The following is a 25,941-nucleotide window of genomic DNA, read 5'->3' on the forward strand; positions in this document are numbered from 1 at the left end:
TTTCAGTGCCAGTGTTGGGGGGCGGTGCCTGGTTACCACAGCAACGGGTAACATCACGCGCCCACATCATTCTCCACTCTTTCCAGTGTCGGGGGCGGGGCCAGGTTACATCAGCAACGCGCTCTTCGTTCTCCGCTGCCCCTGCGAGATGGCGGACAGGGTGTGGGTTCCTCGCTTTCGGGTTTGGCCCCGGAGCAGAGCCGTTACACCAGGGGCCTCACTCACCGCCCGTGGATATCCTGAGTCATCTGTGAGGCCCACATTGGGCGAAAGTAGGATCATCCCGGCGGATGTAACTCGCCCCCAGTCCTGACTCCGCCTCCTCGCGCCGGGCAGGCACCCCTGAGCAAAGTCGCCACGTAGCTCAGGCCCTGTACCCAATCCGAGTGCAAATGAGAGCATCCGAGGACAGGCAGTGATGAAAGGCATGGCGGCAGGAAACGATCAGTGCCGCTATTTCCCCCGCTCCTGGACCAGCAGAAACACCCGTGGGTGTCATAGGCAGTCCCTCGGGATCGAGGAAGACTTGCTTCCACTCTTAGTGTGAGTTCTTGGGTGGCTGAACAGTCCAATAAAAGAACCACAGTCTCAATCACAGGCCGGACAGATAGTTGTTGAGGGAAGGAACGGGTGGGACTGGTTTGCCGCAAACTCTTTCCGCTGCCTGCACTTGATTTCTGCCTGCTCTCGGAGACGATACTCGAGCTCAGCGCCTTCCCGGATGCACTTCCTCCACTTAGGACGGTCTTGGGCCAGGGACTCCCAGGTGTCAGTGGGGATGTTGCATTTTATCAGGGAGGCTTTGAGGGTGTCCTTGTAACGTTTCCTCTGCCTGCCTTTGGCTCGTTTGCCGTGGATGAGTTCAGAGTAGAGCGCTTGCTTTGGGAGTCTCGTGTCTGGCATGCGAACTATGTGGCCTGCCCAGCGGAGCTGATCAAGTGTGATCAGTGCTTCAATGCTGGGGATGTTGGCCTGGATGAAGACGCTAATGTTTGTGCATCTGTTCTCCCAGGGGATTTGCAGGATCTTGCGGAGACATCGCTGGTGGTATTTCTTCAGCGACTTGAGGTGTCTACTGTACATGGTCCACGTCTCTGAGCCATACAGGAGGGCGGATATTACTACGGCCCTGTAGACCATGAGCTTGGTGACAGTTTTGAGGGACTGATCTTCAAATACTCTTTTCCTCAGGCGGCCGAAGGCTGCACTGGCGCGCTGGAGGCGGTGTTGGATCTCATCATCAATGCCTGCTCTTGTTGATAGGAGGGTCCCGAGATAGGGGAAGTGGTCCACGTTGTCCAGGGCCACGCCGTGGATCTTGATGTTTGGTGGGGCAGTGGTGTGCGGCCAGGACAGGTCCAAGACCACTCCAAACTCTGTCGTCGAGCTACAGTACGCGGACGCGCCTGCGTCTGTGCACACACAGACTGAACTCCAGGACATAGTCGACGTATTTACCGAGGCATATGAAAGCATAGGCCTTACGCTAAACATTAGTAAGACAAAGGTCCTACGCCAGCCGTGGGTGTAGAGAGCCTCTGGCAGCTGTTTTGCACAGCGGTCGGATGGCCCTGGTGCCGGTGGACATCACACTGAATGGATTTCTGCCTTTGTTGCTAAGCGTTGTCAGGTTTGGACATTGTGCCAGGCAAAGGACCTGAATCCAGACATTGAGGTGTATTGAGGTCAAGTCATGTGAAAGAAAAAACTCTCAATAGTTCAAATGTATTACGAACAAAATTATCAAGGTTATTTAGGTACGTAGGAACATTCAGCCCCTCGAATCTGTTCCGCCATTCAATGAGATCTGTATCCTAACTCCATTCACATGCCTTGGCTCCATATTCCTTAATACCCTTGGCTAGCAAAAATCTATCGATTTCAGAATTAAAATGATCAATTGAGCTACTGGATTTTGTGGGTGGCGGGTGTTCCATGCTTCTACCACTCTTTGTGTGAAGAAATGTTTCCTAACTTCTCTATTGAATGGCCCGACTCTGATCGGGCTGCCTTTAAAGAGGAGATGGTTCAGGTACAATAAAGGTACATTCCCATGAGGGGGAAAGGTAGGACAAACAAAGCCAGAGCTCGCTGGATGACGAAAGAGATAGAGAGAGTAAGATGAAGCAGATAAAGCGGGCGTACGACAGATGTCAGGTTGAGACTGCAAATGAGATAACCAGGCTGAATATAGAACATTCAGAGGGGAAGTGAAAAAGGAAATAGGAGTATAATAGATTGGCAGCCAACATAAAGGAATCCAAAAGTCTTCTGTAGGCATACAGAAAGTAAATGGGTAGTAAGAGGAGGGGTGGGGCCGATTTGGGACCAAAATGGAGACCACCGCATGAAGGCAGAAGTCATAGCTGAGGTACTAAATGAGTAGTTTGCATCTGTCCTTACCAAGGAAGAAGATGATAGTTGAGATACTGGATGGGATAAAAATTTATAAGGAAGAGGTACTAGAAAAGCTGGCTGTACATAAAGTAGATAAGTCACCAGGACCGGATGGGATACATCCTAGGATCCTGAGGGAAGTAAAGGTGGAAATTGCGGAGGCACTGGCCATAATTTTCCAATCCTTTGATATGGGGCTGGTGCTAGAGGACTGGAGAATTGCAAATGTTACATCCTTGTTCAAAAAAGGGTGCAAGGATAAACAGCAACTACAGGCCAGTCAGTTTAGCCTTGGTAGTGGGGAAGCTTTTAGAAATGATAATCCGGGACAAAATTAACAGTCACTTGGACAAGTATGGATTAAGTAAGGAAAGCCAGCATGGATTTGTTAAAGGCAAATCGTGTTTAACTAACTTGATTGACCTTTTTGATGAGGTAACAGAGAGGGTTGATGAGGGCAATGCAGTTGATGTGTACATGAACTTCCAAAAGGCGTTTGATAAAGTGCCATATAATAGGCTTGCCAGCAAAGTTGAAACCCATGGAATAAAAGGACAGTGGCAGCATGGATACGAAATTGGCTAAGTGACAGTAGTGGTAAACGGTTGTTTTTCGGACTGGAGGAAGGTATAAAGTGGTGTTCTCTGGGGTCGGTACTAGGGCCACTGCTTTACTTGATATATAGTAATGACTTAGATTTGGGTGTAAGGGCACAATTTCAAAATTTGCAGATGACACAAAACTTGGAAGTGTAGTGAACAGTGAGGAGGATGGTGATAGACTTCAAGAAGACATAGACAGGCTGGTGGAATGGATGGGCACATGGCAGCTGAAATTTAACGCAGAAAAGTGCAAAGTAAAAAAAGCATATGCGATCCTGGGCTTCGTAAATAGAGGCAAAGGGATGGATTTTCGAGGGGTGTGTGACTGGGTTTTCGCCACGTTTTGACCCTCCACGATGGAAACCTGGTTGCAAAGCCCAGTCGGGATCCTCGGTTCCTTGTTTGCAGCGACGATGGGAAGTACCGCCTGGGAGAGCTGCGCCGGAAGTATAACGAAGTGGATTGCTTTACCGTCCGAGTTTCGGCACTCACCTGAGCCGTACGCCGCGCCCAGAACAGCGACAGGTAAAACCTGTCAGTGCAGCCCTGCCAGCAGCAGTAAGTTAGAAAACCTGCAAAAAAGGTAAGTTAAAGTTTTTATTTTTTTGCAGAGATTTCTTAGGTAAGGGTCTTGATAATGTTTTTTGAATTCCCCCCCCCCCCCCCACTCCTAAGGCCTCTCTCACAACGCTCCTAACCTCGCACTAAAGTTGGCGAGAATCGCGTTTTGCACCGCGAATAATTGTGCAACGCATCCCTTTACAGACCCCAAAGGCCAAAAGTTCGGCCTAAAATCGGTAACGCAACGAAAATAGTAATTTGCACGTATCGTTTGCATTTTCGCCCCAAAAGCCGAAAATCCAGCCCATAGAGTACAAAAGCAAGGAAGTTATGATGAACCTTTATAAAACACTGTTCGGCCTTAACTGGGATATTGTGTCCAATTCTGGGCACCACACTTTAGGAAGGATGTGAAGGCCTTCGAGAGGGTGCAGAAAAGATTTACAGGAATGATTCCAGGGATGAGGGACTTCAGTTATGTGGATGGACTGCAGAAGCTGGGATTAAAATTAGATTTGATAGAGGTGTTCAAAACCCTGAGGGGGTCTAGATTGAGTAGATAGAGATAAACTGTTCCCATTGGCAGAAGGATCAAGAACCAGAGGACACAGATTTAAGATGATTTGCAGAAGGACCAAGGACAACATGAGGAAAAACTTTTTTATGCAGCGAGTGGTTACGATCTGGAATGCACTGCCTGAAAGGCTTGACAGGATGAATGGTCTCCTTCTGTGCTGTAACCATACTATGATTCTATGATTTAAAGTTATGTCCCCTCTCCCACCAGCAGAAAAAGTTTTTCTCTGTCTATCCTCTTAATTCTTGGAATGAGTGACTGTAATATAGTTGAATTTCAAATTCACTTGGAGGGTGAGAAAGTTGGTTCTCAAACCTGGGTCCTAACCTTAAATAAAGGAGACTACAAAGGTATGAGGGCAGGGTTGGCTAAAGTGGACTGGGAAAATAGACTAAAGAATGGACAGTTGATGAGCAGTGGCAGACATTTAAGGAGATATTCCAAAACTCGCAACAAAAATATATCCCAATGAGAAGGAAAGACTAAGAGAAGGGATAACCATCTGTGGCTAACTAAGGAAATAAGGGAGGGTGTCAAAACAAAGGCATACAATGTGGCCAAGACTAGTGGGAGGCCAGAGGATTGGAAAATTTTTAAAAGCCAGTAGAGAGCGACTAAAAAAATGATTGAGAGAGAGAAGATAGATTATGAAAGTAAACTAGCACGAAATATAAAAACAGACAGTAAGAGTTTCTACAGGTACATAAAAAGGAAAAGAGTGGCTAAAGTAAATATTGGTCCCCTGAAGGATGAGACTGGGGAATTAATAATGGAGAACAGGGAAATGGCAGAGATGTTGAATAAATATTTTGTATCGGTCTTCACGATAGAAGACTAACAACATTCCAATAGTGGATAATCAAGGAGCTATAGGGAGGGAGGAATTTAATACAATCACTATCACTAATGAAGTAGTGCTAGGTAAAATAATGGGACTAAAGGCAGACAAGTCCCCTGGACCTGATGCCTTACATCCTAGGGTCTGAAGAAAAGTGGCTGCAGAGATAGTGGATGCATTGGTTGTAATCTACCAAAATTCCATGGATTCTGGGGTGGTCCCAGCAGATTGGAAAACCACAAATGTAACGCCCCTATTTAAAAAAGGCAGACAAAAAGCAGGAAACTATAGACCAGTTAACCTAACATCTGTCGTTGGGAAAATGCTGGAGTCCATTATTAAGAAAGCAGTAGCGGGACATTTGGAAAAACATGATTCAATCAAGCAGAGTCAACATGGTTTTATGAAAGGGAAATCATGTTTGACAAATTTGCTGGAGTTCTTTGTGGATGTAACGAGCAGGGTGGATAAGGGGGAACCAGTGATTGTAGTGTATTTGGATTTCCAGAAGGCATTCGATAAGGTGCCACATAAGAGGTTACTGCAAAAGATAACAGCTCACAGTGTTGTGGGTAATATATTAGCATGGATAGAGGATTGGCTAACTAACAGAAAACAGAGAAACGGGATAAATGGGTCATTTTCCGGTTGGCAAACAGTGACCAGTGGGGTGCCGCAGGGATCGGAGCTGGTCCTCAACTATTTACAATCTCTATTAATAACTTGGAAGAAGGTACCGTGTGCAATGTAACCAAATTTGCTGATGATACAAAGATAAACATAAGAAATAGGAGCAGGAGTATGCCATACGGCCCTTCGAGCCTGCTCCGCCATTTAATACGATCATGGCCGATCCGATCATGGATTCAGGTCCACTTCCCTGCCTGCTCTCCATAACCCCTTATTCCCTTATCGTTTAAGAAACTGTCTGTTTCTGTCTTAAATTTATTCAATGTCCCACCTTCCACAGCTCTCTGAAACAGCGAATTCCACAGATCCACAACCCTCTGAGAGAAGAAATTTCTCCTCATCTCAGTTTTAAATGGGTGGCCCCTTATTCTAAGATTATGCCCTCTAGTTCTATTCTCCCCTCTCAGTGGAAACATCCTCTCTGCATCCACCTTGTCAAACCCCTCATAATCTTACACGTTTCGATAAGATTACCTCTCATTCTTCTGAACTCTAATGAGTAGAGGCCCAACCTACTGGGTGGGAAGGCAAATTGTGAGGAGGACACTAAACATCTGCAAAGGGATATAGACAGGCTAAGTGAGTGCGCAAAAATTTGGCAGATGGCGTATAATGTGGGAAAATGTAAGGTTATCCACATTGGCAGAAATAATAGAAAAGCAAATTATAATTGAAATGGAGAAAAATTGCAAAGTGCTGCAGTACAGAGAGACCTGGGGGTCCTTGTGCATGAAACACAAAAGTTAGTATGTAGGTACAGCAAGTAATCAGGAAGGCAAATGGAATGTTGGCCTTTATTGCAAGGGGGATAGAGTATAAAAGCAGAGAAGTCCTGCTACAACTGTACAGGGTATTGGTGAGGCCACACCTGGAGTACTGTGTACAGTTTTGGTCTCGATATTTAAGGAAGGATATATTTGCATTGGAGGCTGTTCAGAGAAGATTCACTAGGTTGATTCCGGAGATGAGGGGGTTGACTTATGAGGGTAGGTTGAGTAGGTTGGGCCTATACACCTTGGAGTTTGGAAAAATGAGAGCTGATCTTATTGAAACTTATAAGATAATGAGGGGGCTCGACAAGGTAGCTGCAAAGAAGATATTTCCAGTCATAGGGGATGTTATGTATGTAAATATTACCAATGTGTAAGACTTGCCACCAGAGGGCGCATCTTTGGGAGACCCAAGGGTCACCTGCACAACCTGGGTAAGCAGGTATAAAAGGCAGTCTACCATATTGCTTCCTCACTCTGGAGTTACATTAAAGAGACCAAGGTCACAACAGTTTGAGCTTACAATATACAGTCTTGTGGAGTTATTCTGAACATAACAATTGGTGACGAGTAACAGATCACAAACTTTCACGCGGTTATGGCTGCCGTTGGTATTCTTGAGAGATTTGTTGAGGGTGATGATTGGGAAGCCTTCATTGAGAGTCTTGACCAATACTTCGTGGCCAATGAACTGGAAAAGGAAGAAACCGCGGTCAAGCACAGGGCGATTCTCCTCACCGTTTGCGGGTCCACGATATATGGCCTCATCAAAAAACCGACGAAACCAACGGAGAAGACATATGAAGAGTTGTGCACGCTGGTTCGGGAACACCTCAAGCCGAAGGAGAGCATCTTGATGGCCAGGTATCGCTTTTATACGCACCATCGCTCTGAGGGCCAGGACGTGGCTATGTCACCCGACCTAAGACGCCTTGCGGGACTGCATATTTGCTAGATTTTTGGGGGAAATGTTGCGGGACTTTTTCGTGCTTGGAATTGGCCATGAGGTCATTCTTCGCAAACTGCTGAATCCCTAGATCTGAGCAAGGCCATCACGATAGCCCAGGCGTTTATGTCCATGAACGATAACACTAAACAGGCATCATTGCAGCATTGAAGCTCACCGGCAAGTACTGTGCATAAAATAATGCCTTCAGCAGGCAGAACTGTACATGGCAGGGTCTATATGCCTGCAGAGGCCAGACCTAGGATGACTCAGAGTCCGCCGTGGGGCATGAATGCGAATCCATTAATATCATGTTGGCGATGCGGGGGTAATCATCGAGCCCATCAATGTTGATTCAAGCACTATGTGTGCAAGGGCTGTGGAACAATGGAGCACCTCCAGCGAATGTGCAGACGTGCTGCGACTCATCACGTGGCAGAGTCGGCAGAAGATGACCAATCCGGCGCGGATCACGCTGAACGAGTAAGAGAGGCAACTCAACCCGAGGCTGAAGAGGAAGTGCATGGGGTACACAGCTTCACCACCAAAAGCCCTTCGATATTGTTAAAAGTCAAATTAAACGGCATTGCAGTTTCCATGGAATTGTACATGGGGGCAAGTCAGTCAATTATGAACCAGAAGGCTTTTGAGAAACTGGGGCAACAAGGCACAAAGGCCAAAACTAAGCCCGATCCACACCAAGCTGCACACTTACACCAAAGAACTCATACCAGTCATTGACAGTGCGGCAGTGAAGGTATCGTACGATGGAACTGTGCATGATTTACTACTATGGATTGTACCAGGCGATGGCCCAACGCTGTTCGGCAGAAGCTGGCTAGGAAAGATCCGATGGAACTGGGATGACATCTTTGGTGGATGACGCCTCGTGCGCCCAAGTGCTAAACAAATTCCCGTCGTTATTCGAGCCAGGCATTGGCAACTTCACAGGTGCCAAAGTGCAGATCCATCTAGTCCCCGATGCACGACCCGTTCATCACAAGGCCCGAGTGGTTCCATACATGAGGCGAGAGAAAGTCGAGATCGTGCTGGACAGACTTCAACGCATGACGGCACTGGAGCTGCGGAAGGACTCACTCTGGAGCATGGGCGATGCTGAGAATGTTGTGGATAGCACATTTAGTGAGTTGGTCACACCGCAGGTAAGGGTTGGGACAGATAGTGAATGGGTGACCAAGAGACAAGGCAAGAGCAGGAAGATAGTGCAGGAGTCCCCTGCGGTCATCTCCCTCCAAAACAGATATACCATTTTGGATACTGTTGGGGGAGATGACGTACTAGGGGAAGGTACCAGCAGCCAGGTTCATGGCACCATGGGTGGCTCTGCTGCACAGAAGGGCGGGAAAAAGAGTGGGAGAGTTATAGTGATAGGGGACTCTATTGCAAAGGGAATAGATAGGAATTTCTGCGGCCGCAACCGAGACTCCAGGATGGTATGTTGCCTCCCTTGTGCAAGGATCAAGGATGTCTCGGAGCGGCTGCAGAGCATTCTGGAGAGGGAGGGTGAACAGCCAGTTGTCGTGGTACATGTAGGTACCAATGACATAGGTAAGAAGCGGGAAGAGGTCCGACAAGCTGAATTTAGAGATCTAGGAGTTAAATTAAAAAATAGGACCTCAAAGGTAGTAATCTCTGGATTGCTACCAGTGCCACATGCTAATCAGAGTAGAGGGAGCAGAATAGTTAGAATAAATACGCGGCTTGAGCAGTGGTGCAAGAGGGAGGGATTCAAATTCCTGGGACATTGGAACCAGTTCTGGGGAAAGTGGGACCTGTACAAAAGGGACGGTCTGCACTTGGGCAGGACTGGAACTGATATCCGAGGGATAACATTTGCTAATGCAGTTCAGGAGTGTTTAAACTAATATGGCAGGGGGATGGGAACCGATGCAGCGAGACAGGGCAAAGTAATATGGAGTCAGAAACAGATGGTAGAAAGGTAAAAAACAATAGTGGAAGGCCGAGTAAACAAAGGCAAGAAACAAAAAGGGCCGCACTGTATCATAATTCTAAAAGGACAAAGGGTATTAAAAAAACAAGCCTGAAGGCTTTGTGTCTTAATGCAAGGAGTATCCGTAATAATGTGGATGAATTAACTCTGCAAATAGATGTTAACAGATATGATGTGATTGGGATTACAGAGACATGGCTCCAGGATGATCAGGGCTGGGAACTCAACCTCCAAGGGTATTTAACATTCAGGAAGGATAGAATAAAAGGAAAAGGAGGTGGGGTAGCATTGCTGGTTAAAGAGGAGATTACTGCAATAGTTAGGAAGGACATTAGCTTGGATGATGTAGAATCTATATGGGTAGAGCTGCAGAACACCAAAGGGCAAAAAACGTTAGTGGGAGTTGTGTACAGACCTCCAAACAGTAGTAGTGATGTTGGGGAGGTCATCAAACAGGAAATTAGGGGTGCATGCACAAAAGGTGCAGCAGTTATCATGGGTGACTTTAATATGCATATAGATTGGGCTAACCAAACTGGAAGCAATACGGTGGAGGAGGATTTCCTGGAGTGCATAAGGGATGGTTTTCTAGACCAATATGTCGAGGGAGGCCATCTTAGACTGGGTGTTGTGTAATGAGAGAGGATTAATTAGCAATCTCGTTGTGCGAGGCCCCTTGGTGAAGAGTGACCATAATATGGTGGAATTCTACATTAGGATGGAGAATGAAACAGTTCATTCAGAGACCATGGTCCAGAACTTAAAGAAGGGTAACTTTGAAGATATGAGGTGTGAATTGGCTAGGATAGATTGACGAATGATACTTAAGGGGTTGACAGTGGATGGGCAACGGCAGACATTTAGAGACCGCATGGATGAACTACAACAATTGTACATCCCTGTCTGGCGTAAAAATAAAAAAGGGAAGGTGGCTGAACCGTGGCTATCAAGGGAAATCAGGCATAGTATTGAAGCCAAGGAAGTGGCATACGAATTGGCCAGAAATAGCAGCGAACCCGGGGACTGGGAGAAATTTCGAACTCGGCAGAGGAGGACAAAGGGTTTGATTAGGGCAGGGAAAATAGAGTACGAGAGGAAGCTTGCAGGGAACATTAAGACGGACTGCAAAAGCTTCTATAGATATGTAAAAAGAAAAAGGTTAGTAAAGACAAACGTAGGTCCCCTGCAGTCAGAATCAGGGGAAGTCATTATGGGGAACAAAGAAATGGCAGACCAATTGAACAAGTACTTTGATTCGATATTCACTAAGGAGGACACAAACAACCTTCCGGATATAAAAGGGGTCAGAGGGTCTATTAAGAAGGAGGAACTGAGGGAAATCCTTATTAGTCAGGAAATTGTGTTGGGGAAATTGATGGGATTGAAGGCTGATAAATCCCCAGGGCGTGGTGGACTGCATCACAGCGTACTTAAGGAGGTGGCCTTGGAAATAGCGGATGCATCGACAGTCATTTTCCAACATTCCATTGACTCTGGATCAGTTCCTATGGAGTAGAGGGTAGCCAATGTAACCCCACTTTTTAAAAAAGGAGGGAGAGAGAAAACACGAAATTATAGACCGGTCAGCCTGACATCGGTAGTGGGTAAAATGATGGAATCAATTATTAAGGATGTCATAGCAGCGCATTTGGAAAGAGGTGACATGATAGGTCCAAGTCAGCATGGATTTGTGAAAGGGAAATCATGCTTGACAAATCTTCTGGAATTTTTCGAGGATGTTTCCAGTAGAGTGGACAAGGGAGAACCAGTTGATGCGGTGTATTTGGACTTTCAGAAGGCTTTCGATAAGGTCCCACACAAGAGATTAATGTGCAAAGTTAAAGCACATGTGATTGGGGGTAGTGTGCTGACGTGGATTGAGAACTGGTTGGCAGACAGGAAGCAAAGAGTAGGAGTAAATGGGTACTTTTCAGAATGGCAGGCAGTGTCTAGTGGGGTACCGCAAGGTTCTGTGCTGGGGCCCCAGCTGTTTACATTGTACATTAATGATTTGGACAAGGGGATTAAATGTAGTATCTCCAAATCTGCGTATGACACTAAGTTGGGTGGCAGTGTGAGCTGCGAGGAGAATGCTATGAGGCTGCAGAGTGACTTGGATCGGCTAGGTGAGTGGGCAAATGCATGGCAGATGAAATACAATGTGGATAACTGTGAGGTTATCCATTTTGGTGGTAAAAACAGAGAGACAGACTATTATCTGAATGGTGACAGATTAGGAAAAGGGGAGGTGCAACGAGACCTGGGTGTCATGGTACATCAGTCATTGAAGGTTGGCATGCAGGTACAGCAGGCGGTTAAGAAAGCAAATGGCATGTTGGCCTTCATAGCGAGGGGATTTGAGTACAGGGGCAGGGAGGTGTTACTACAGTTGTACAGGGCCTTGGTGAGGCCACACCTGGAGTATTGTGTACAGTTTTGGTCTCCTAATTTGAGGAAGGACATTCTTGCTATTGAGGGAGTGCAGCGAAGGTTCACCAGACTCATTCCCGGGATGGCGGGACTGACATACCAAGAAAGACTGGATCACTGGGCTTGTATTCACTGGAGTTCAGAAGAATGAGAGGGGATTTCATAGAAACGTTTAAAATTCTGATGGGTTTAGACAGGTTAGATGCAGGAAGAATGTTCCCAATGTTGGGGAAGTCCAGAACCAGGGGTCACAGTCTAAGGATACGGGGTAAGCCATTTAGGACCGAGATGAGGAGAAACTTCTTCACCCAGAGAGTGGTGAATCTGTGGAATTGTCTACCACAGAAAGTTGTTGAGGCCAATTCACTAAATATATTCAAAAATGAGTTCGATGTAGTCCTTACTACTAGGGGAATCAAGGGATATGGCGAGAAAGCAGGAATGGGGTACTGAAGTTGCATGTTGAGCCATGAACTCATTGAATGGCGGTGCAGGCTCGAAGGGCCGAATGGCCTACTCCTGCACCTATTTTCTATGTTTCTGTGTTACAATGTTTCTATGATCCAGAGTCCATGGAATTTTGGAAAATGACCACCAATACATCTATTATTTCTAGGGTCACTTCCTTGTGGAGTTATTCTGAATATACCAGGGGAATCTAAAATTAGGGGACATAGTCTTAGAATAAGGGGCACTTATTGAAAACAGATGAGGAGAAATGCCTTCTCTCAGAGGGTTGTAAACCTGTGGAATTCTCTGCCCCAGAGAGCTGTGGATGCTTGTCTCTTAATCCGAAGATTATGGGATCAAACCGCATTCTAGAACTTGAGCACAGAATCTAAGCTGATACTTCAGTGCAATACTGGGAATGGGTTGCTGCACTATTGGAGGTGCTATCTTTTGGATGAGATGTTAAACTGAGACTCGTCTGACATCTGCTGGACATAAAGGGAGAGAAATACAGGAGCATACTGTGGCGCTTACTTTTAAAACAATAAAAACATTTGTGGTTTGTGCTCCAGGAAGGAAGTGGAGCGCTAAATCAAGCGCTCCGCTTCCTTCCTGGAGCGAGAAAGGATGCAGGCAGGGCGGTAGTTGTGCAGTGCTGCACAAGAAATAATAGATGTATTGGTGGTCATTTTCCAAAATTCCATGGACTCTGGATCATAGAAACATAGTAACATAGAAACATAGAAAATAGGTGCAAGAGTAGGCCATTCGGCCCTTCGAGCCTGCACCACCATTCAACGAATTCATGGCTGAACATGCAACTTCAGTACCCCATTCCTGCTTTCTCGCCATATCCCTTGATTCCCCCTAGTAGTAATGACTACATTTTACTCCTTTTTGAATATATTTAGTGAATTGGTCTCAACAACTTTCTGTGGTAGAGAATTCCACAGGTTCACCACTCTCTGGGTGAAGAAGTTTCTCCTCATCTCGGTTCTAAATGGCTTACCCCTGTCCTTAGACTGTGTCCCCTGGTTCTGGACTTCCCCAACATTGGGAACATTCTTCCTGCATCTAACCTGTCTAAACCCGTCAGAATTTTAAACGTTTCTATGAGATCCCCTCTTATTCTTCTGAACAGTGAATATAAGCCCAGTTGATCCAATCTTTCTTGACATGTCAGTCCCGCCATCCCGGGAATCAGTCTGGTGAACCTTCGCTGCACTCCCTGAATAGCAAGAATGTCCTTCCTCAAGTTAGGAGACCAAAACTGTACACAATACTCCAGGTGTGGCCTCACCAAGGCCCTGTACAACTGTAGTAACACCTCCCTGCCCATGTACTCAAATTCCCTCGCTATGAAGGCCAACATGCCATTTGCTTTCTTAACCGCCTGCTGTACCTGCATGCCAACCTTCAATGACTGATGTACCATGACACCCTGGTCTCGTTGCAACTCCCCTTTTCCTAATCTGTCACCATTCAGATGATAGTCTGTCTCTCTGTTTTTACACCAAAGTGGATAACCTCACATTTATTCACATTATACTTCATCTGCCATGCATTTGCCCACTCACCTAACCTATCCAAGTCACTCTGCAGCCTCATAGTATCCTCCTCGCAGCTCACACTGCCACCCAACTTCGTGCCATACGCAAATTTGGAGATACTACATTTAATCCCCTTATCTAAATCATTAATGTACAATGTAAACAGCTGGGGCCCCAGCACAGAACCTTGCGGTACCCCACTAGTCACTGCCTGTCATTCTGAAAAGTATCCATTTACTCCTACTCTTTGCTTCCTGTCTGCCAACCAGTTCTTAATCCACATCAACACACTACCCCCAATCCCATGTGCTTTAACTTTGCACATTAATCTCTTGTGTGAGACCTTGTCGAAAGCCTTCTGAAAGTCCACATACACCACATCAACTGGTTCTCCCTTGTCCACTCTACTGGAAACATCCTCGAAAAATTCCAGAAGATTTGTCAAGCATGATTTCCCTTTCACAAATCCATGCTGACTTGGACCTATCATGTCACCTCTTTCCAAATGCGCTGCTATGACATCCTTAATAATTGATTCCATCATTTTACCCACTACCGATGTCAGGCTGACCGGTCTATAATTCCCTGTTTTCTCTCTTCCTCCTTGTTTAAAAAGTGGGGTTACATTGGCTACCCTCTACTCCATAGGAACTGATCCAGAGTCTATGGAATGTTGGAAAATGACTGTCAATGCATCCGCTATTTCCAAGGCCACCTCCTTAAGTACGCTGGGATGCAGTCCATCAGGCCCTGGGGATTTATCGGCCTTCAATCCCATCAATTTCCCCAGCACAATTTCCCGACTAATAAGGATTTCCCTCAGTTCCTCCTTCTTGCTCGACCCCTTTTATATCCGGAAGGTTGTTTGTGTCCTCCTTAGTGAATATCGAACCAAAGTACTTGTTCAATTGGTCTGCCATTTCTTTGGTCCCCATAATGATTCTGACTGCAGGGGACCTACATTTGTCTTTACTAATCTTTTTCTCTCTATAGAAGCTTTTGCAGTCCGTCTTAATGTTCACTGCAAGCTTCCTCTCGTACTTTATTTTCCCTGCCCTAATCAAACCCTTTGTCCTCCTCTGCTGAGTTCTAAATTTCTCCCTGTCCCGGGGTTTGCTGCTATTTCTGGCCAAGTTGTATGCCACTTCCTTGGCTTTAATACTATCCCTGATTTCCCTTGATAGCCACGGTTCAGCCACCTTCGCTTTTTTATCTTTACGCCAGACAGGGATGTACAATTGTTGTAGTTCATCCATGCGGTCTCTAAATGTCTGCCATTGCCCATCCACTGTCAACCCCTTAAGTATCATTCGCCAATCTATCCTAGCCAATTCATGCCTCATACCTTCAAAGTTACCCTTCTTTAAGTTCTGGAATGGTCTCTGAATGAACTGTTTCATTCTCCATCCTAATGTAGAATTCCACCATGTTATGGTCACTCTTCCCGCACACCGAGATTACTAATTAATCCTCTCTCATTACACAACACCCAGTCTAAGATGGCCTCCCCCCTAGTTGGTTCCTCGACATATTGGTCTAGAAAACCTCCTAAGCTAAAAGATCTAGGGACTCTATTGAAGAAGAGCAGAGGAGTTTTCCTAAGGTCCTAACCAATATTTATCCTTCATGCTGCAATACAGTGGGACCCGGGGGTCCTGGTGCATGAAACACAAAAGGTTAGTATGCAGGTACAGCAGGTTATCAGGAAGGCCAATGGAATCTTGGCCTTTATTGTAAAGGAGATCGAGTATAAAAGCAAGGAAGTCTTGCTACAGTTGTACAAGGTATTGGTGCGGCCACACCTGGAATACTGCGTGCAGTTTTGGTTTCCATATTTAAAAAAGGATATACTTGCTTTGGAGGCAGTTCAGAGAAGGTTCACTAGGTTGATTCCGGAGATGACGGGGTTGACTTATGAGTAAAGGTTGAGTAGGTTGGGCCGCTAATTGGAATTCAGAAGAATTAAAGGATATCTTATCGAAACGTATAAGATTATGAGGGGGCTTGGCAAGGTGGATGCAGAGGGGATGTTTCCACTGATAGGGGAGACTAGAACTCGGGGGCATAATTTTAGAATAAGGGGCTGCCCATTTAAAACTGAGATGAGGAGAAATTTCATCTCTCAGAGGATTGTAAATCTGTGGAATTCGCTGCCTCAGAGAGCTGTGGAAGCTGGGTCATTGAATAAATTTAAGACAGAGATAGACAGTTTCTTAACCGATAAGGGAATAAGGGGTTATGGGGAGCGGGCAGGGAAGTGGAACTGAGTCCATGATCGGATCAGCCATGATCGTATTAAATTGCGGAGTAGGCTCGAGGGGCCATATGGCCTACTCCTGCTCCTATTTCTTATGGTCTTAAGTTCAAGTAACTGTACTGTATCTGGTCATCCATCTCATTGCTGTTTTTTTGCACCTTGCTTTTTGTAAACTGTGTTGCCTACATAACAACACTAAAGTGCTTTGGAATGCCCTGAGGTTGTGAAAGAAAGCTATTTCAGTTTCAGGTGGAAGAGTGGGAGAGCATTTTGGTGCTCATGATCATAATTCAGCAAGATTTACGGTAGTTATGGAAAAGGACAAAGGGGGACCAGGAATAAAAGTTCTGATTGGGGTAAAGCCAATTTTGCTGAGCTGAGATGGGATTTGGCCAAAGTGGACTGGAAATGGCTACTTGATGGTAAATCAGTGTCAGAGCAATGGGAGGCATTCAAGGAGGAGGTTCTGAGGGTACAGAGCAATATGTTCCATTTAAAAAAAAAAGGTGAGGCTAACTCATCTAGAGCCCCCTGGATGTCAAGGGACATACAGGGTAAGATAAAGAAAAAAGGAAAGCTTATGACAGATACCAAAAAACTCAACACTGCAGAAACTCTAGAGGAGTATAAGAAGTGCAGGGGTGCAATTAAAAATGATATCAGGAAATCCAAGAGAGAGCATGAAAGAATGTTGGCAAATAAAATAGGGAAACGAGAGTAAGAGTGGGGCCTATTAGAGACCATAAAGGAAATCTATGTGTGGAGGCATTCGACGTGGGTAGGATTCTTAATGAATACTTTGCAACTGTTTTCTCAAAAGAGTGGGTCGATGCAAACTTTGCAATGAGGGAGGAGGAATGTAAAATATTAGATGAAATAAACATAGTGAGAGAGGGAGTATTAATGGGTTTAGCAGCTTTGAAAAATGAATCCCCAGGCCCGGATGAAATGTACCCCAGACTGTTAAGAGAAAAGGCTCTGACCATCATTTTCCAATCCTCTCTGGCTACAGGTATGGTACCAGAGGACTGGAGGATTGCTAATGTTGTACCTTTGTTTAAAAAAGGAGAAAGGGATAGACCGAGTAATATAGGACAGTTAGCCTAACCTCGGTGGTGGGAAAATGATTGGAAAAAATCCTGAGGGACAGGATAAATCGTCATTTGGAAAGACATGGATTAATCAAGGGCAATCATCATTGATTTATAAAGCAAAGGTCGTGTCTGACTAACTTGATTGAATTTTTCGAGGAGGTAACCAGGAAGGTCGATGAGGGCAGTGCTTATGATGTAGTGTATATGGATTTTAGCAAAGCTTTTGATAAGGTCCCACATGGCAAACTGGTCACAAAAGTAATAGCCCATGGGATCCAGGGCAAAGTGGTAAGTTGGATCCAAAATTGGCGGAGGCCAGAAGCAGAGGGTAATGGTCGATAGGTGTTTTTGTGACTGAAAGGCTGTATCCAGTGGGGTTCCGCAGGTCCCTTGCTTTTTGTGGTATATATCAATGACTTGGACTTAAATGTTGGCAATATAATTAAGAAGTTTGCAGACGACACTAAAATAGGCTGTGTGGTTAATAATGAAGAAGAAAGCTGCGGATTGCAGGAAGATATCAATGTACTGGTCAGATGGGCAGAACAGTGGCAAATGGAATTCAGTCTGGATAAGTCTGTGGTAATGCATTTAGGGAGGTCTAACAAGGCAAGGGAATATGCATTAAATGGTACGACACTGAAAAGTGTAGAGGAACAAAGAGACCTTGGATTGCAGGTCCACGGATCCCCGAAGGTAGCAGGTCAGGTAGTTAAGGTGGTTAAGAAGGCATATGGAATACTTGCCTTTATTAGTCAAGTTCTTTCTAATAGTGCCAAACAATTGAAAAATTATAGTAGTTTAGCTAACAGAGGGACCACAAACAATACTGTAATTAAATACACAAACTTGTCTTTATGTTTGGAGGAGTGGTCATATATAGCATATACAAAACTGAAAATTTAGGAAATTAATTATTCATTTTAATGGATTATTCATGGTATCACCATCTGTAATTTAAGCTAATAACAGTCAGGTAATTTAAGCTAATAAGTGAAACCCAGAGAACAATATTTCAGAGAATCATTATCCGGAGGCAACTTCTCAGCTACATAGAAGTTAACTTATATATATTTCACAAGTTCTGTTTTAACAAAGCAACTAATGCATTATTTATAATTGAGAAGATTTAATTTACAATAAATTATTAAGACATTGGAACAAATTCTGTTTCTTACAATTGAATATTTTAGTACTGTGACCTGGCTTCAGTATCTTTATATTCATTCCTGGGATGTGGGTGTCGCTGGCAAGGTCAGCATTTATTGCCCATTCCTAATTGCCCTGGAGAAGATGGTGGTGGTGAGCCACCTTCTTGATCCACTGCAGGCTGTGTGATGAAGGTACTCCCACAGTGCTGTTAGGGAGGGTTCCAGGATTTTGGCCCAGGACTATGAATGTTATCTATATGGACTTCTAGAAGGCATTCGATAAGGTTCCACACAAAATATAATTAGAATAAATGAGAGTGCAGGGAATTGGAGGTCGCCTTTTTATAGGTTGGATATTGTTTGGGAAGTAGGAGACCAAGAGTGGAGATAAAGGGAATGTACTTTGATTAGTGGGATGTGAGAAGTGGTGTTCCCCACAGATCTGTTCTGGGACCTCAACTTTTCAGCATATTTATTAATGTCTTGTGTGAAGGATGAAAGAGTTATATACCAAGTTTGCAGATGACACTAAGTTAGTAGGGATAGTAAGTAGAGCAGATGGGGACAGGAAGTTACAAAAGGACATAGACAGATTAGCTGAGTGAGCAAAATTATAGTAAATGGAGTTTAATGTGGGTAATTGTGAGGTCATCCACTTTGGACTGAAGAAAGGTAAGTCGGAGTATTTTCTAAATGGTGAGAAACAAGGGACAATAGAGGAGCTTAGGGAGTCCAAGTTCACAAATCATTAAAAGCTAGTGGATTGGTACAAAAACAATCAAAACCATTGGCATTTATCTCAAGGGGGCTGGAATACAAAGAAAAGCAAATTATGCTTCAGTTATATAGTGCCTTGGTCAGACCCCATCTGGCGTATTGTGTTCAGTTTTGGGCACTGAGTATCAGTAAAGAAATACTGGTCTTGGATGGGTGCAGCGCAGATTCACCAGAATAATACCGTGGCCAGTGGAGGTTAAATTATGAGGACAGATTGTATAAACTTGGCTTGTATTCCTTTCAGTATAGAAGATTGTGGGGGTGGGAGTGATCTAATTGAGGTGTTTAAAATGTTAAAAGGATTTGTAAGAACATAAGAAATAGGAGCAGGAGTAGGCCATCTGGCCCCTCAAGCCTGTTCTGCCATTTAATAAGATCATGGCTGATCTGATCATGGACTCAGCTCCAATTCTCTGCCCGCTCTCCATAACCCTTTATTTCCTTATCGCTCCAAAATCTGTCTATCTCCACCTTAAATATATTCAATGACCCAGCCTCCACAGCTCACTGGGGCAGAGAATTCCATAGATTTACAACCCTCTGAGAGACGTATTTCCTCCTCATTTCAGTTTTAAATGGGCGGCCCCTTATTCTCCTCTAGTTTTAGTTTCCCCTATGAGTGGAAATATCCTCTCTGCATCCATCTTGTCCTGTCCCCTCATCTTATATGTTTTGATAAGATCACCTCTCATTCTTCTGAACTCCAATGCTCAACCTATCTTCATAAGTCAACCCCCTCATCTCCGGAATCAACTTAGTGAATCTTCTCTGAACAGCCTCCAATGCAAGTATAATCCTTCCTTAAATATGGAGACTAAAATAGTACACAGTACTCTAGGTGTAGCCTCACCAATACCCTGTACAATTGTAGCAGGACTTCTCCGCTTTTATATTCTATCCCCCTTGCAATAAAGGCCAACATTCCATTTGCCTTCCTGATTACTTGCTGTACCTGCATACTAACTCTGTATTGCAGCACTTTGCAATTTTTCTCCATTTAAATTATAATTTGCTTTTCTATTTTTTCTGCCAAAGTGGATAACCTCACATTTTCCCACATTATTCTCTATCTGCCAAATGTTTGCCCACTCACTTAGCCTGTCTATATCCCTTTGCAGATTTTTAGGGTGGATACAGAGAAGCTACTTCCTCTACTGAGGAAATCAAGAACAAGAATTAAATCCAGGCCATTCAAGAGTGAAAATTAGGAAGCACATTTTCCACACAATAGTAGAAATCTTGAACTCTCCTGCAAAAGGTTATGGATACAAGGAGTGAGATGGATTGATTTTTATTAGGTCAGGGTATCAATGGGTATGGAACAAATGCTGTTCATGCATTTGAGTGGAGGTCCCAGATGAAATCGACGGCTATAGAAACACATTAAAGATTTAAAAACCTAAATATTGGAAATAATTAACAGCATCAGTATAGGTAAAGAGAAAAGCGAGGTTAAATTCCAGGAGTATTCTGCCCAAGGCGTCATACCCGAAATGTTAACTTTCTCTGTACAAATGCTGAGTTAATGAATTTGTAGCATTTTCTGTTCTCGGTACTGTATTATATATTTGACCCCCCCCCAAAAAAATCAACGTCCATATTAAACCTTCCTCTCTTTGGAGCAGTAACAGCGTTCACATTAGGTTACATGGCAGGTGCACTAGACATGTCTGTAAGCAAGTGTTGGGGTGATTAACATACAGGGGAAGTGTGTCACATTGATACATATTACAACCCACTTTGCACCGTGTTGCACGGACTGCGCGTGTGCACAGACGCAGTTCCCGGAAGCTCGTGCTCTGCACTGAGTCCCAGTCACAGTGGCCGCAGTGCCGCGCCGTTCCACAGCTGGTGAGTTTTGTCTGCAGTTGAAAACAAATCGGTTTGAGTTATGGCTGTTTTAGATTTACCATGCGAAAAAAAAACGTTGCCGCCAATGATTTTACTTTTCACTTTAACGTTTTCATGGAGCTTTGGCTTCAAGGTTCTGTGTGTGCAATCGCGATGGGTTTTAGACAGAAAAACACGGAATCAGGTAGAAAATAAATCAAAAGTAGCCGAGATGTGTAGCGATGACAACATAAATAACATGGAACAGAAATTTGGTCAGAGGAGAGGAAAAATCTGCAAACGTTTTAGTGGTTGAGATTTACTGTCAGTCTCAGTGTGGTGAATAGCCATTGATTTCTCAGCTCTTTATAATCTATGGCAGGCAGTGAATTCATTCTCTTGAATGGACAGTATTTCAGATGCCATACGTGTTTCTCAATCAAGAGGATAGGTGACTTGCCACCTCGCGGATGACGCTTGCGTCTGCGCACGTTCAGAGGCTGAACTCCTAGCCATCATCGACATCTTCACTGAGGCGTACGAAAACATGGGCCTTGCACGAAACATCCGTAAGACAAAGGTCCTCCACCAACCTGATCCCATCACACAGCACTGTCCCCCGGTCATCAAAATCCATGACGTGGCCTTGGACAACATGGACCACTTTCCATACCTCGGGAGCCCACTATCAGCAAGGGCAGACATCGACAACGAGGTCCAGTATTGCCTCCAGTGCGCCAGCGCAGCCTTCGGTCGCCTGAGGAAGAGAGTGTTTGAGGCTCAAGCCCTCAAATCTGGCACCAAGCTTATGGTCTACAGGGCTGTAGTAATACCAACCCTTCTGTATGGCTCAGAGACGTGGACCATATACAGCAGACACCTCAAATCGCTGGAGAAATACCACCAACGATGTCTCCGCAAAATCCTGCAAATCCCCTGGGAGGATAGACGCACCTACGTCAGTGTTCTCGATCAGGACAACATCCCCAGCATTACACTCGACCAGCTCCGTTGGGCGGACCACATTGTCCGCGTGCCCGACACAAGACTCCCAAAGCAAGCGCTCTACTCGGAGCTCCTACATGGCAAGCAAGCCTCCCTGATAAAGTGCAACATCACCACCGACACCTGGGAATCCCTGGCCAAAGACCGCCCTAAGTGGAGGAAGAGCATCGGGAGGGCGCTGAGCACATGGAGTCTTGTCGTCGAGAGCATGCAGGAACCAAGCGCAGGCAGCGGACGGAGTGTGCGGCAAACCAGACTCCCCACCACCCTTTCCTTCAACGAATGTCTGTCCTACCTGTGACAGAGACTGTAATTCCCGTATTGGACTGTACAGTCACCTGAGAACTCACTTTTAGAGTGGAAATCTGCCTCGATTTCGAGGGACTGCCTACATGCTGTAAATTTATATGCAAATGTTTGTTATGGGATGTGCTACCCACAATTGTCATTTGATGTTGGGATGTGCCAATTTGCTTGCCTTCACTAGTGTACATATGGCAAAGTTGCTCTCTTAATTGAGATTTTGCTTTCAATAAGTTTGTATAACCAGAATGGAGATTTTAAAATGTATTCAGCATTAGGTTTACTGAAATAAAAACAGAAAATGCTGGAAACACTCAGCAAGTAAGGCAGCATCTGTGGAGAGAGAAACAGTTAATGTTTCAAGTTGATGGCCTTTCTTCAGAACTGGAAGATGTTAGAGATGAACATCTTTTAAGCAAATGCAGAGCTAGGGAAAAAGGGGTTAGGGAAATAAATCTGTGATGGGGTGGAGGGCAGGAGTGATTAAATGACAACAGGGATGATGGTAATAATGGGACAACAAAGGGGTTCAGAGGAGGTGTAAATGGGTAATGAGAACAAATGAGTTTGATCCCCACATACTTTGCTTATTTGAGTATAAAGTTTCAGGCAAAAATTCCAATCATGAGTTTCACAAATTATTATTTAACCTGATCCACTGTTTCTACATTATCTGTACCCGGTTCTACTTTGTCCAACTCCTTCATGAATATGACCACTAACATAAATCATTACTCCACAGTCCCCCTCCCCCTTATTGTTTCTGTCCCTGTGGAGCAAACTATCCTGTAAATCCCTGTAACTTTGCCCAATGTTCTGCATCATTATTTATCTAAGCCTGTCTGATGTCAAAAATGTCATAACCTCTCTTGGAAGCATAAACTTCAAAATCTCAGTTTTTATTTTCCATCCCTCCTGGCATTTATATTAAAAAAAAATAGCAAAACAGTAACAGCTTCAAACAATTGATTTTTAAAATTTTCATTTCATTAACACCAGTAACATTGCTTGTTCTTTCATCCATGTATAGGTTTTAAAGACTGTAACCAGTGCTGTGGTATTGCAGAGTTATGGCAGCTAGAGCGGTAACCCAAGTGATGCATATGTACCTGCGCAGTACAAGATTTTCTCATTTACCAAACTGCTTTCTTGCTGCACAATTGAAGATATCTTATCTGAGATTCTATACTTCCAGACACAATGATTCAACTGAGACAATCCAAAAACCAGAAAATACAGTTTTGTTAAACAATTTGACTGTTTTGGGCGTGGATATTAAGATGGCCAGAAGGAGGCAGCCTGGAGTCTTCAGAAAAGTGATCACCAATGAAGAGGCTGTAGCAGAGTTCTTGAAAAACAAGGGTGCCAATCGCCAGACCATTGCCAGTATTATCTCAAGGTACCCCCGAGCCATCACGCGTTCCTATTGCCATCTTGAAGAGAGATGGAGGTTATGGCGAAGCATTTTTAAGACAGACTCTGAGATCATAAACGTTATTCAGCGTTCTCCAGAATCGTATTTTCGTTCAAGTGATAATGAAAATCTTGAAAAAAATATCAGTTTTCTTTGTTCTCTTGGCTTGACTTCAAAGGACTTACATCGCATATTAACTACTGCTCCGCGGACATTCTCAAATAGATTGGAACTAAACAAGCAGATGGTAAAATACCTGCAAGATCTCTGTGTTAGTTTATGTGACCAGAATCCAGATGATTTTGTTAAACGGATCATCACTAAAAATGCCTACATTCTTATTAGAAGCATTAAACGGATAAAGACAAATGTAGACTTTTTCACAGAAGCACTTAAACTGAGCAACAGTGAACTAACAAAACTACTTCAGGGACATGGGGCCGAAGTTTTGGACCTCTCCAGTGACTACATGAAAAGAAATTTTAAAAATACAAGCGAGCAGTTGCAGTCATTAGGATGCACACCTGAGGAGGTGAAAAAATTCTTTATTGACTATCCTCCAGCATTCTATGCCTCGTTTGAAAAAATTTCTATCAAAATTGATTGTCTCCTAGAAAGTGAGATTAATATTAAGCAACTATTAAAGAAGCCAAGAATATTGGAATTCAGTGTAGACAATTTGAAAAATCGCATAGAGGAGCTAGAAAGACTTGGATATGACTTTAGAAAACATGGTGTTACCATTTTGGATTCTAGTAGAAGACGATTTGAAGCAAAATTAGAGAAGCTAACTGAAGGGGAATAGCAATTTCGGTTCTCTGCTATGATATGTCTTGTACTATTCTATATATCCTAGATGGTCAAACTTGGTCACTCTGTTATTTTAAAATTACTATTGGCTCTCTGAATTTTATATTGTACATATAAATGGTGAGTGGTTATGAGTGCAGTTCAAATTATGCAAAGTTTTTGTGATCAGTGAAGTAAAGACCTTGACTTGATACTGAAGATACGTTCTTTAAATTAACTCTTGATTGTGACATCGAGGATGTTACAATGATTTTCATAAGTAATTGCTCTTATTGATCTTTCAGAAATAAAAAAAATCAGTTTCAATTTGATTCCAAAGTTAAATTTATTTTCTTCCCTGAATGTGTATCAATATCAGCAGTATGGTTCCATTGTTTTGACATCTCGACAATCTCCCACCCCTAGGTTCCTCAGAAAATCTGTCAAGTAAGTAGATGAGTTCTGAATATTTCAAAAATTCCAGGTTGGAATCTCAGTCCTGGCTGATATTTTCACTCAGGCCCCTACTGTGGATTATGTGTAACACTCAAGTGAGATGCTGGCAGAATTGTGATTCACTTGTACTTGTGGAGAGGCAAGAAAATTATGGCCCTGAAACTGCGGTATTTGCGATGGCGTACTCCGAGTGCGCGTTGTATTCCCTTTGAAAGGCCCCGCAGGTTTTGGATTTTCACATGTGCGATATTCGGAACTTGGGATCTGTCTTGACAGATCATCCAAACCGCCTGAAAAATTGAGTATTGCTGGCGCAGAGCTGGGTTATTTGCCCAACAATGCCCAGTTATTGCCCACGCAACTCTTGTGGCTGGTAAAAGCAGGCATAGGGCCTACTTGCGTCAGCGTAAGCGTATGTATAAAGCTTAAATAAAACATTAAAAAATCCAAAATTATACATACAGCTTAAATGAGTTTATGCAAATATTGGCCCATATTAAAATGGTTAAAATTATTTATCAAAAATTAAATTTTTATTGAGGTTGGTTCAATGAAGGACTTTATGAATAGAACATAAAAATATAAGAAATGGAGCAGGAGTCGGCCATTTGGCCTCTCGAGCAAGCCCCGCCATGCAATAAGCTCATGGCTGATCTGATCCTGGCCTCAACTCCACTTCCCTGCCTGCTCCCGATAACCTTGACTCCCTTATTGTTCAAAAATCTGCCTATTTCCACCTTAAATACAGTACATTCAATGATCCAGCCTCCACAGCTCTCTGGGGATGAAAATTCCAAAGATTCATGACCCTCTGAAAGAAGAAATCCCTCCTCATCTACGTTTTAAATGGGCAACCCCTTATTCTGAAACTATGCCCCCTAGTTCTAGATTCTTCCCACGAGGGGAAACATTCTCTCTGCAACTACCCTGTCGTGCCCCCTCAGAATCTTATACGTTTCAATAAGATCACCTCTCAGTCTTCTAAACTCCAATGAGTATAGCCTCAACCTGCTCAACTTTTCTTCATATGACATCCCCTTCATCTCAGGAATCAACCTAGTGAACCTTCTCTGAACTGCCTC

General features: G+C 44.0%; 1 protein-coding gene across 2 annotated transcripts; it reads left to right on the plus strand.

Moving 5' to 3' along the window:
* The first annotated feature begins 403 nt into the window (after positions 1-403).
* On the plus strand, positions 404-24,621 carry LOC139263959 (transcription termination factor 1, mitochondrial). Of its 2 annotated transcripts, none has more exons than XM_070880053.1 (2): positions 404-543; positions 23,231-24,621. In XM_070880053.1, exon 2 carries the CDS (start codon positions 23,271-23,273, stop codon positions 24,417-24,419), a length of 1,149 nt encoding a protein of 382 aa, XP_070736154.1. In that variant the 5' UTR covers positions 404-543; positions 23,231-23,270; the 3' UTR covers positions 24,420-24,621. The 2 variants fall into 2 exon arrangements, with proteins under 2 accessions (XP_070736154.1, XP_070736153.1); XM_070880052.1 differs by lacking the exon at positions 404-543 and adding an exon at positions 20,849-20,913.
* Positions 24,622-25,941: the final 1,320 nt, after the last annotated feature.

The sequence above is a fragment of the Pristiophorus japonicus genome, chromosome 5 (assembly GCF_044704955.1).
Source record: "Pristiophorus japonicus isolate sPriJap1 chromosome 5, sPriJap1.hap1, whole genome shotgun sequence".
NCBI classification, from domain to species: Eukaryota; Metazoa; Chordata; class Chondrichthyes; family Pristiophoridae; genus Pristiophorus; species Pristiophorus japonicus.